The sequence below is a fragment of the Sycon ciliatum genome, unplaced genomic scaffold, assembly GCF_964019385.1.
Source record: "Sycon ciliatum unplaced genomic scaffold, ocSycCili1.1 SCAFFOLD_2218, whole genome shotgun sequence".
Taxonomy (NCBI): Eukaryota; Metazoa; Porifera; class Calcarea; order Leucosolenida; family Sycettidae; genus Sycon; species Sycon ciliatum.
Window position 1 is genome coordinate 3,610 of NW_027044715.1, and position 13,012 is coordinate 16,621.

Genomic DNA, 13,012 nt, shown 5'->3' on the forward strand with positions numbered 1-13,012 from the left:
AAGGGGCGTAGCCCCGAGGGCGTCGCGACCGAGGGCAAGATCACTCACATGACCGAGGGCCTGATCAGAGCGGCATGCCCGACGCAACTGTGTAGGATTGCGCTTCAGACAAGGCCCACCTCACAAACAACAAGGCCCAGTACAGTAGAGAGATTCAAACAGAAAGAAAGCCTTGACGGCAAATGAGTTGATGTCACATTGTGTGCAGTGACCATCACAAACAGCTATTTGTTTGGTCGGGACTTTCCAGTTTTGAGATGAAAGTATTCAAGTACAGTGAAGGCAGTAGTAACGTTAGTACCAGTAATATGACGGATTCGGAATAAACCCGACCTTCGAGTTAGATGATTGCCAGAGTAAGGTTCAAATGCGAGTGCTGAGAAGCTGCAGCCTTAGGGCAGGTACAAAATGTACTTGTGGAGGTCTGCTTCCCTTGTGTACGTTTCGCCGCGAGAAACAGGACCGGCTGCAAGGTCGGTTGGCGTTTCTGGTCTCCCTGCAGACGTTCAAGACAGTAGTGAGTATATAATAATTTTGGAGAAGGGAGACAAATTTTTAGTCCTCGTCGGAGATGTTGCCCAAGGCAAGGACTTCGAAAAATGGTAAATGCGCATGTGCGGCGCGATGCTGTACGACTGCTGTTCTTGACCGGCTAAGCGGTCAAGATCGACTGATCTTGACTGCTTATTCTGGCCGCTCATTGGCCGTCTCCTGGCAACAAGCACGTGCCATGTCTGAAATACATAATCCTACACAGTTGCGAGGGCATGATGCTCTGATCAGGCCCGAGGTCTGTGAGTGATCTTGCCCGAGGTCGCGACGCCCAAGGGGCGTAGCCCCGAGGGCGTCGCGACCGAGGGCAAGATCACTCACATGACCGAGGGCCTGATCAGAGCGGCATGCCCGACGCAACTGTGTAGGATTGCGCTTCAGACAAGGCCCACCTCACAAACAACAAGGCCCAGTACAGTAGAGAGATTCAAACAGAAAGAAAGCCTTGACGGCAAATGAGTTGATGTCACATTGTGTGCAGTGACCATCACAAACAGCTACATGTATTTGTTTGGTCGGGACTTTCAAGTTTTGAGATGAAAGTATTCAAGTACAGTGAAGGCAGTAGTAACGTTAGTACCAGTAATATGACGGATTCGGAATAAACCCGACCTTCGAGTTAGATGATTGCCAGAGTAAGGTTCAAATGCGAGTGCTGAGAAGCTGCAGCCTTAGGGCAGGTACAAAATGTACTTGTGGAGGTCTGCTTCCCTTGTGTACGTTTCGCCGCGAGAAACAGGACCGGCTGCAAGGTCGGTTGGCGTTTCTGGTCTCCCTGCAGACGTTCAAGACAGTAGTGAGTATAATAATAATTTTGGAGAAGGGAGACAAATTTTTAGTCCTCGTCGGAGATGTTGCCCAAGGCAAGGACTTCGAAAAATGGTAAATGCGCATGTGCGGCGCGATGCTGTACGACTGCTGTTCTTGACCGGCTAAGCGGTCAAGATCGACTGATCTTGACTGCTTATTCTGGCCGCTCATTGGCCGTCTCCTGGCAACAAGCACGTGCCATGTCTGAAGTACTGTTCATGACTGAACACCGCGTCAGATCGTACATCATTCTCGAGCGACACTACTTCGACAGCCAATCTTCAGGCAGCGACGTTGATCGACCAACCTTGACGTTCGGTGGACTGTCCACCATACTGCAACCGTAGTCCGCCGTGTCTGGTGGTGGTGGTGGTGGTGGGGGATAAAAGCTGCCCACAAAGGTTCAGTTGGTCCGTATGGTGACTGAGGATTCAGCTAAACTTGTCCAAATCAGGGTGGATGACCAGGTTCTACCCCACGGTTGGACCGTTCAGAACGTGGTGTCAGGTACAGCTGCTAGCTGTGCCCGATTGACCCCATATCCTTCAAAAGCATCAAAGCAGTACTACGAGACTCGTACTGATGTTTCCAGTTACTACGGTTTGTGCCTCATTATGAATCTAACTTTAGTTTCGCTTGTGCCAGGCCACCACCATGCCTTACATGTATCCAAGGTGGCAGCGTGAGATGGTAGTTCATGATGGCAGATCTACCACGTTATGGACGGTGAAAGCAATAATTCTTTCGCCATAACTTCATAAGCATGATAAGACTGCAATAAAAAACCACACAATGTCATGATCCAGGACCGTTGCCCATTTTATATTGAACATTATCATGTATTCGTAACTTCGTACGGCATGCTATTATTTTTACATGCAGTCTTTCAGTGCTGTCTGATGCTATGGCGTTTTACTTCGTGGAATCTCTGAGTCACCGTATGATTCCTGTCCTTTCTTTTCTAAAAGTAAAAAGACTAAATGCAGCTTGTCATGATTCGCCTTTACATGTGCATGATGTATATCATTGGGCCTAGTTCTCGTTTATTGTGTGAACTAGGGGATAATGCTCGAAAAGGTGGCAGATTCTGCTCAAAAAGCAGTGAAATTGGCAGAACCATACAAACCTTATGGCGGGCAATTCCTCGAATTCTGCTCCATTTCTTTATCCACATACCAAACATGCATGAAACTTACCAGAAAAAGTACCGAATTCTGCCAATTTTTCTGCCGCCATTATCCGCATATCAGTGCCTAGTGTGAACCAACCAACGAACCAACCAGCCACCACGCACCACTGTCATCATCATGATCATGGTCACCTGGTCACAGCTAAACAGCTTTTGTTATCCTTCGTAGGAGTAGAGTCCATAGCCTAAGCATAATGCCAGGATGTAGACTCCACAAATGCAATGATGACGTTTTTTTGTAGAGGGGTCTCCTGACTCTGTACTGACATGGTGATGCCAATGTTTCGTGTAATAGTTGAAGTGACAGTTATGACCATACATGTATGTCTGCTGTGCTGTCAAAATGTATTTTTTTCAATTTTTCTCTGTGTGCTGCGACGACCGGGATGGTACCTGCAGCTCCACGCCACACAGACTACCATGGACTAGTACTAGTACTAGCAAGAGTCCATAACCAAAATTGATGGGTTATGGACTCTTGGTACTAGTACTACCGTAGTCTGTACTGTAGCAACAACAGTCCAAGTCATTGCCATGCTGCCAATGCGTAGCGAGTTTCATTTGACGGTGAAAATTCCTTGACTTCGGAAGCCGCAAAGCCAATCCACAGGAACGACGTTCGAAGGAGCTAGAGCTCAAACCAGTGGATCGGTCTGTCATGCAGAGGATCGTTACGGTGCTAGACCAGCTACCGTAGCGATGAGCCAACTTCTACCTGACCTGGCCATACAACAATTATTTGCCCAATAGAAATACTAGTGTCAGAGGGCAGGTTCTGCTGCAGCTATGTCCAATAGGAGAAGTCCGGCCCTGGTGGCCCTCACCCTGCTGCTCGCGTTCAAAGTCATGCCCTGCCTTGGTGTCGGTAAGATAGTACTTTGTGCCTAGCGCTTTTGGCTTTGCGTTTCGCCAGAACAGTGAAAAATCCATTCACGCACTGAGTGCAGTACAAATACTTGACACTAGCTGGACAGGCTCTTACGCATGTCCAAATCACTGCACAGTCATTTAATTGATGCACACAGAATCTATAATTATTATGCAGTTATCTTGGCAGGATGCCCGGTGCGGAATGCAGCTCATGAAGTACTTGAGAAGCATATCAAGTTCCAAAGCAATGAATGCGATTGCGAGAGGGGCGGGTGCTTTGAAACAGGTAGCTGGTTTCTTGTGAATTGCAATACCGACCCGACGCACTGTGATTGCAGGTAAAAGCCTAGTAAGTGAAGCAGTGTTATGCTCTATTTGTGTTTTGGATGCAGTACCAGTCCTTCCGCCGACTTTCAAGCCGCTGCCCTTCTGCGAGTTTCACACGGAGCAAAACGAGGGGGTTCTCTCGCTGCTCCACTATCACACAATGACAAACTGCACGTGGACGGTGGCTGCATCACCGCATCACATCATCAGACTGAACCTGCGCTATGCACTGCGCTTGACCAACATGGATTCGATCACCCTGTACGACGGTCCGCTCATTTCCTCCAAGAAGCTCTACACTTTCCACCAGTTGTCGCCGGACACGGACTCGTTCCAGCACGAGATCATCGCCACCACCGGGCCCTACCTGACTCTACAGCTAGCTGCAATGGGACCCAGAAACTCCGGCACTGGACGTGGCTTTGTAGGAATGTACACAGGTAAACTCAAACCCACGACACGACCGAGATTAGGAATATTCAACTGCTTTGTGTTCACCCCTCATGAAGCATCGCCTATGTACATGTATGGCGTATAGTTTTCCAGCCAAGTGACTTCACACATGCACCGTGTATGCATTGCGCTCAACAGACAGTAAGAAGAGAGTATTATATCATTGTCCAGTTGCTGGTTGGTGTGTGCATTGTTGTTGTTGTTGCTAGCTGTTCCGAGATGCCTTGCTGGAGAAGAACTCACCACGCCGGGCTCGATCACCTCACCTCTCAGACTCACGCCGGACTTCCGCCTGATCTACATCAAAAACGCTGAATGTACCTGGCGAATACGTGCACCTGAGGGCATGCGCGTGCGTGTGAATGTCGAGACCATTGACCTGGAAGAGTCACCGCAGTGTCAAAACGATTACCTTGTGTTTACAAATTACCGGCCATCCCCGGGTCTTCCACCCAGTTTCTACAGCTTTACAGAATCCCTACCGGAGGCCTCCCTGGCCGATGTTCCGACGATGAGCCGGTTTTGTGGCAACTCCCTCGTCAATGCATCCATTACCTCGTCTGGAAACACTCTGGGAATCGTGTTTCACTCCGACTACCTGGTTGAGAAGTCTGGATTCACATTGACTTATGACTTTGTACCCGGTAAGGATATACCAATAGCACAGTACTGTCAGGCGCCGAAGAACTGGGGCGGCGGGGGGGGAGGCAGGGTGCTAGCCAAGCACATTCTTATGTTTAGCGAACACAGCAGTTTCGTTCGTGTCCGATGGTACACGTACATTTACGCCGAGTTATACGTCTGAGTGTACATTATAGAGTACACTATGATTTCCGTTCTTATCTGCAACAAATCCAGCCTACACCATTCTTAAACAATTGTGAAATTCTAGCCTGGTCGTTCTTTGGCGGTCCATTCTTCGGCGCCCGACAGTACTGCAAGGCCAGTGCATGTAGTGCTAGCATAATTATGAAATTGTGTCAGTAAACTGTTTATGCACGTTTTGCAATCTGTGGTTGTGTGTCAAACTAGTGCATGTCTAGATTAGCAGATGTGTGATTTCGAACTACCGGTACAGATAGCCCTGGCTGGTGTCAATGCCTGCCTGTGGAACTGGCCTGTTGTAGTCTTTGAATTCAGGTGGCATTTGATATCAGTGTGATCCTGCATATTACACACAGTCAGTGTCACAGTAGGTCCTTCAAAGCAGGTGGTCCTTCAAAGGATATGCTCCTTCAAAGCAGGTGGTCCTTCAAAGCAGGTGGTACATGAAAGCACTTGGCCACTTGGCGAAGTTATGTGCATCGTATTTGCAGAATCAAAACCCACTTGATCTCTCTGAGCCTACCAAATACAGGATACCATGCGTGCCAGAGATTCTGAAGGCACGAGGCAGTGACAAGATGTGGGCAGTCTCGTCCAGTGTGCACATAATAACAACAACGTTATACTGTACTTAAACACACGGCGAGGAGACAATAATTTGATAACCGCATTTGATAACCGCAATCAATAAAACTTAATGTTCTAGGTGTAATGTACTGCTGTTATGTGTTATCACGTTGTCTTTCCTTCCTTTCTCCTTTGTTCATTTCTCGCTTTGATTGTTAAAATCCACACTTGTAAATTTCACTGTTGTTGCTCTTAGTGTTATTTCTCTAACTTAGATTTTCTATAATAGTTCAATTTTTGTTTCAGTGTCCTTTAGTACAACGACGATTCCTGATGAGTGTTGTACGAAAACTTGTTTGAATCCATTTTTTTCCCTACACCATTTCTTCATATTTTCATCGTTTTATTGCACATCGTCTCCACCGTTTTTACATTGCATGAATAAAGTACACAAATGTCGGTTCAGCTACAGTCCATTCAGAAAAAAATGAACTTCTAGCTTTTGGCCATAAATGGGTCAAACGTTGAGTTTTTTTAGAATTTTTTCTGTAATCCCATTGGAATCCTCTTCCAATTATGTTTCTGAAGTTTTTTTGTCCAAAAAGCAAGCCATAGCAAGAATAGGATTTCGGCCAGGTTTTGCCCCAAAAGCACTGAATTGGGAAAAACCATCAAAATCCAGGCCGTTTGACCCCGCCTGCAACAGTGCATTCTGCGGTTCGAACCCCAGTTCAGGCACCCTTTTTGGACCCTTTTTCAAATTTCAAAGTTCGCAGCACTGCACTGTGTACGATGAAATCACGAAAAATCGCCAAATACGGGAGCTCGCCAGAGCCAGGACCCATCTTTTTATGAATGGACTGTAGTTGTATTGATTGCGGTTATCAAGCTATACTGTACGTCAATTCTATTTCAGAGCCGTTTTGATTTTGTAAAGCTCTACAACCAAAGTATTGTACGAATTTCATTGCCACCTGAGTTTGTCGCCGATGCTACTATTCCAGTGCTTTCCGTCAGTTACAATGCCATCACTTAAAGTTGGGTGACTATCAAAAGTACTCTCTCTCTCTCTCTCTCTCTCTCTCTCTCTCTCTCTCTCTCTCTCTCTCTCTCTCTCTCTCTCTCTCTCTCTTTAGCAGATTTTCACAGCACATAACAAGATCCAATAGGTTATAGTGGCACACAGTCCACAGTGCCCACCAGAGATTTGTACCCATAGCAGGGTTGCGTACAACGAATCCGGTGTTAGCAGCGGGACTGAGTCTACATCCATTCGTAACCATTCATCACGGTATAGTCGTGACTGCTGTTTTGGCCCAAAATTGACAGTTGATCACTGTGCTGTTGTGCCTGTCACCCCCTTCACCAGGCTGTGGAGTGGGCATGTTTGAATGCCACAACAATGGGCAGTGTCTGTCACCGCACAAGCATTGCGACGGCAAGGTAGACTGCAGTGATGGCAGTGACGAGGAGTCCTGTGGTGAGTGGTCGACCTCGAGTGGGTTCAATGCATAGCCAGGTTGGGCGTGCGTGTGTGTGTTTGTGTGTATGTGTGTGTGTGTGTGTTTGTGTGTGTTTGTGTGTGTATGTGTGTGTATGTGTGTGTCTGTGTGTATGTGTGTGTCTGTGTGTATGTGTGTGTATGTGTGTATGCGTATGTGTATGTGTGTATGTGTGTGTATGTGTGTGTGTGGTGGGGGGGGGGGTGTTTATGTATATTTCTTTTGCATCTCTCTCCCCTCGTCGGGATAGACTCCGGGACCGTGGTGCACATTACGCAAGACGATGGCTGCCAAGTACTAGACAGTGTATGATACGGTCATTCCAGGATATCCTACCATCAGGTATTCATCGCCCAGAACTGAAGCGACCTGTTTTGATGTCCCATGGGGTTCCACGGATAGAGTGAGATGGCCATTGTGGTGTGGATAGTGGTGCGTGAGGAGACTAAGGGGAAGGGGGGGGGGGGGGGGGATGGACAAGGCACATACACGTACATGCGGTTGGTATATGGACTGGCTACAGTGTTTTGGGCCACTGGAGTAAATCTCGAAGCACCTGATGCTATCAAGTTTTAGGTCTCGGATCCTTGGTTTGATGGCTACACTCGGTAGTGTCTAGGTTGATAGGCTTTTACATTTCCAACACAGAATTAGTACATTGCTGACTTGTGTATCCCAAGGCGCGAAAAGGTACTTCGAAGTACATGTAGGTGAAGGTGTCCTCGCACATAACTGCATTACTTAACATGTGCCATAGTGGCAAGTAAAAATTGACCCCAGGAGCATCTGTTGCGCGTACATCACACGATACACCTGACTTCCATGCATAGAGCAAAGCTCGCACACAGCAGGCAAATACATGCTTGTAAGTTGTTGAGCCTTGGGAAGGCTTTGGGGCAGGATTTCCTTGGCTGGCACCACTGCACACATATTTGTCCAATGAGTTCACATCTCGGTCTTCGATTGTGCTGTGTGAGTGATAGCAAGACTGACGGGCCCTTAACTTTGAAGACCGCAATGTACAACTGCAAACCAAGAGTGTATTATGCTCGATAATATTTGTAGTACCATGAGTACGTTTATGTGTTACCAGTATTTTCTGGAGTGTATAAGCCGCACTGGAGTACGAGGCACACCCAGGCATTTTTGTCGCAAAATACAGACGTCTACCATGTACTTCATGGTTTATTTGACTATCGCAGTATAAGCCGCAGCGACCGGTTTTTTTTGGTAAATTACGAGTGTTTTACGTGCGGCATATACTCAAGAAAATATGGTATGCACTGCTGGTGCTACGTGAATAACGTTTTCATCCAAAACTTGTTTATATGATTGCCGATTTGGTCCTAAAGCGTGTCCACCTTTCCTAATGAGTTTTTTTTTTTATCGGAACTGGCTGAACATGTTGATTAATTTGATATAAATTGAGCACGAAATCTTAGTCAGGAATATAGCTAACTTCACGCTCTTTACAAGCAGCACTTTCAAAAGTTTTGTCATAAGTGTACTATGATGCCTTCTCATCAGGTGGAGTATAGGCGAAAAAGGTATGCTTATGGAAAACCTTTAGAAATTGTTGATTGTAACTTAGAGAGCCTAGGTCAGTTTGTTCTTTGCCTAAGTGCAATTGAGTAGTTGTCTCCGAAATATTTCAAGTTTTGTTCAATCGTGATTTGCAGAATAAACTCTTCGAAGTACTCACAGACTTCACTGCAGCTATGTAAACATCAGGGTACCTCAGAACAGTTCGAATCATGATGTGTGCAGTAAAGAGACTGTGTTTTGAGTGTTTGAGTTGAGATATCCGGATGTGATTTACAGTGTATCAAATGTATGCATGTCAAGCTTTTCAGAGATCTATGTCCATCCACACCTATCCCTATGCAGTGGTGTCAAAGCGTTTTTTTGTTGTTGTTGTTGTTGCTTCACAATTGCTGTGATTTGACGCGTGTGTATCTTGTGCAGTGTGTGATACTGGCACACAGTTCACTTGCACAAGTAACATATCAGAATGCGTTCCAAGGAACATGGTCTGCCTAAACACGACCGCTCTGTGCTCTGATGGATCCGATGCCGTTTCCTGTGGTGAGTTCTGGTTCGTCTATTCCCGCGTATAGGCATTTGTTGTTGAATTTGGATGCATATCTACCATACATGGTTGCCTCACACATATCTGTGCTTGTGACTTGTTGTGCTATGGATGTGTACTACCAAGTACTAAGAACTCAGATGGTGAGCCAAGGAAAAAATTTGTAACATGGAAATTGTGGGCACAATTGTCAGTTCTGTGCTAGATTGTGCACGTCTGACTGTTCAAAATCTGGTTTAGTTGGTGGACTCGATCGCATAACTTGTGCCCACAATTTCCATGTTACAAATACCAAGTACATGTACGTATGTGTACAGGGCTGGTATCATTACTATAGAACTCCCCGTAACCAAGCATTTTGGGACCGGAAATGGCATGGAACTAAGTATCGCCAGTTACCCACAGCATTGGGACTGTTTGCATGCAGGGCAACATATTTCCAGTCAACATTTTGGTGCTGTTATTCATTCTAAAACACGCTGACATTTTTTGACTCAAGGCCAATGGTTGTGCCCGGATCTGGGGAGTCCTTGTATGATAGCATTTACCGTACCTGTATCCTTGGGAACTTGGCGTTGTCCTTATCCAAGGAGGTTTGACCCCCCCCCCCCCCGGTACACTGTACGGGTGCTGTATGTACAATATACATATTATGTAAAGTAGAGCCATGAGCCCTAGTGTACGCACATCAACGAACGGTACACCTCCACATCTGGACACATTTTTTTCATCATTGAGTTCCCGATTGGGATGAAAATGCAATTGGAAATCAGGACACCCATGTCTGAAGTACTTCATGATATTGATATCAAACAACTGAACAATCATGCACCTTTTTCGCCCAACCAGAATTGGATTGCATTTGTGGTTGTACTTCATAGTACATGTACATGGAAATGATTTTCCAGTTGGATCGAGACAGGGTTTCAGGCAGTGATGCCTTTCTGTCTATGACAGTGCGTGTTCTGCATATTCAAGTCGACTGCATTGACTTTCTGCTCTCTGTGTTCTGTTCTCATGCACCCTTCGCTCCGCTGTCTCACTCGCCTCAACTATAGACGATGATGGTAAGCAAGCGGTGGTTTGCGGAGTGGGGAAATGAATGGTATTGTCTTGGCAAGTAGTGATCTCAGCCAGTAGCCCTAGGGCCATCAGGGTTCCAGAGAACAAGAGCAAGCGCTAGAGTTTGGCATGCAGAATATTCTTGTAATACAGTGGCTTGATTCGATACTGTGGCCATACGTGTATTGTATGGTGATCATAGTGTTTCATTCGTGTAAGCGCCGTGTACTAGTATACAACGAGAAGCTAAGTACTGAGTGTAATAGCGAGAAGAAGTCGGCTATGAAGGTAGAATGCATTGCAAAATAGCAGTAGTACTGTACCTAGGTGGTAACTAGTTGGCACCAGTACCAAGGAGCAAGAATCATTTCTGATACTTGTATAATTATCCGTCAGACGGTCAGCAAGACATTGCATAATAAATACACACTCCATTAGGATAATGGTGTCTCCAGTATGACAGGGATGACTGATGCTTTCAGCGCGTGCACGGTGCTGCCATAGGCATGTCTGTACCCCTGTCTAACTTTCATGTCTGTGACGCTGTGCATCCTTGTAGTGTGCATCGGTAGGGATCTGCCATTGTTCAACCTAAACCAGACCGTGGTCGCCATTGCGCCGCCATCCTGGATTAAGACCTGTCTCAGCGACATTCCACTCGGCAAGGGAGAGCAGATCTTCACACTGGAGATCATGAAAAACAGGTATGGCAAGAAGTGTGATCAGGCACCATCACAGAAAATAATGCCAAAATGGTTAAGTCTTACCAAGTTGCACTGGAGTATAGGCCGCACCCAGATTATTTGTCACGAAATCCAGACATCTACCTTGTATATCTCAACGTTCATTTGACCATTGTAGTATCGGTGTGCTGCCGAGGTTAGCACTTCCGAATAATAGAAGCAGGTCTGTTGTTGAGTTTAACGCAAGGCGTTAAATTGCATGAGAGAGAGATGCCCTTGTTTTGCTACTGGTGACAATCAGCAGGTAGCAAGCAAAGTGCTCACATACGGGAATAGATTGCAGGTTGGACATGCTGCAAACTTCATGTATTGCTACCATGGTTAAGCAGTGATATGCATTGATCAGGAATTTTGCAAAGTGGTAGCCAGGGTCAGATAACTGTTACCACCAGGTATCTGTCACATGTGATGATATAATGATATGCTGGTATCTTATTAACTTAAGAGCATGTTGGACTGCTGTATCGATGTGGGACTATCAGATTTTCTGTTTTCATGCGTACATTTGTATGTATGTGCCTCCTTTTCTCTGTGCTGCGCTGATGAGTCCGAAAAGGACGGAAACCGTTCTGTCCACAGATTGAGCTTGTACGTATGTATGTTTCTATCGCAGCCTGGTCAACATGTACTCGTACAAAGATTTGGTCGTGGACAGCTCGAAAGCTGCCAACCCAGACAGCCAGCTCTCAAGGCGGTTCTCATTTGACCAGTACAACATCAGCGTGGACATGGATGCACGCCTCACAGCCATGGAGCTGAAGCCGTACAAAGACATGTTCAGCTTTCACAGCGATCTGATGCTGCTGTTCAACGAGCTGAAGGACGCGCACACCACATACAGTGCACCGTTTACCCCACTGAGGATCTACTTGCCCGTCTGGTTTAATACGAAGCTGCTGCTGGACAGCGGGAAGCAGATTGTCGTCGTGAGCGAAGTGGACGGACGCCTTGCTCATCTGCACAATACAATCTACGGCGCTCTGACACCAGGTCTCTTCAGCCTTGAAGGCAAGGAGATCATGATGATTGACGAGAGGCCGGCCATGCAAGTGCTACAAGTGAGTGGCTCCACACGTAGATTAACTCACTAGATACCAATGCTGTAGACAGCAAGCTGTTTCGGCTATCTAGGCCCCATCAGTACAGCTACGAGCTTTAAGTAAGCTGAGCTACCGGCCATGGTGCAAAGGCGGCACCACAGGTACTAAGATAACTCATTAACCGATGGACTCACTAGATATCAATCACGCCATACAGCCATCCGCTCCTGCTCCCCGGTGCTCACATAATTCTTGTCTAGGTTGTGTTATGAGCACACTAAGCTCTCCCACTACCTTGCATGTGGAGGGCAATGACAGCAAATTTCAAGAGATCATGCATGGCAGGGGCAGATCCAGGAGGGGTTCCAGGGATTCCGCGGAACCCCCTAAATTTCGTAAAATTAATGTACTACTGGTAACCATATGCGTGTACATGTACATGTATCAGCTATTCAGTTTTGACTATACTGGAACCCCCCTCCCGTAGAGATCGCTGGATCCGCCACCGCATGGTTGCATGCTCTGTACGGGTGTGCAATGCCAGACCACTGCTCATGATTACATTGAAAGCGATGGTTAAAGACATTGTGAACCCATCCCAGTCCTCACCAGTCCACTAGGAGGACTTTGTCTTAGCTCAGGGTATGTGGGCCATCTGACTCATTAGTATATCCGGGACTCGATCAATATTGCCAGCAAACAATGCAAAACTACTGTGTGTGTATACCAGGCATATAGGGCATAGACTAGCCAGGAGCCACAGTGTAACATTATGCACCCCAACCCACACCCCTACAGTTTGGCATGATCATCACATGTGTTTGATTGTAGTGAAAGATTGTCAGTTGGCTGGAGCATGTGCTGAGCTGTAATGCACGTGAACCGTACAAGCACATGCTAGTTATCAACTCACTTGACTCGGCTGGTCATGTCCAGGAATGGGCCCAAAGCTGGCCGGATTTCAAGAGCAACTCGGTGCGGCT

General features: G+C 46.6%; 1 protein-coding gene across 1 annotated transcript; it reads left to right on the forward strand.

Moving 5' to 3' along the window:
* Positions 1–3,021: 3,021 nt before the first annotated feature.
* Positions 3,022–13,006, forward strand: LOC135830545 (uncharacterized; the record flags this gene model as incomplete). Its single annotated transcript, XM_065342787.1, has 8 exons — positions 3,022–3,416; positions 3,814–4,188; positions 4,411–4,845; positions 6,963–7,073; positions 9,061–9,180; positions 10,806–10,950; positions 11,603–12,047; positions 12,966–13,006. Coding segments are annotated over exons 1-8 (1,751 nt in total), but the record flags the coding sequence as incomplete, so codon positions are not given.
* Between the last annotated feature and the right edge of the window lie 6 nt (positions 13,007–13,012).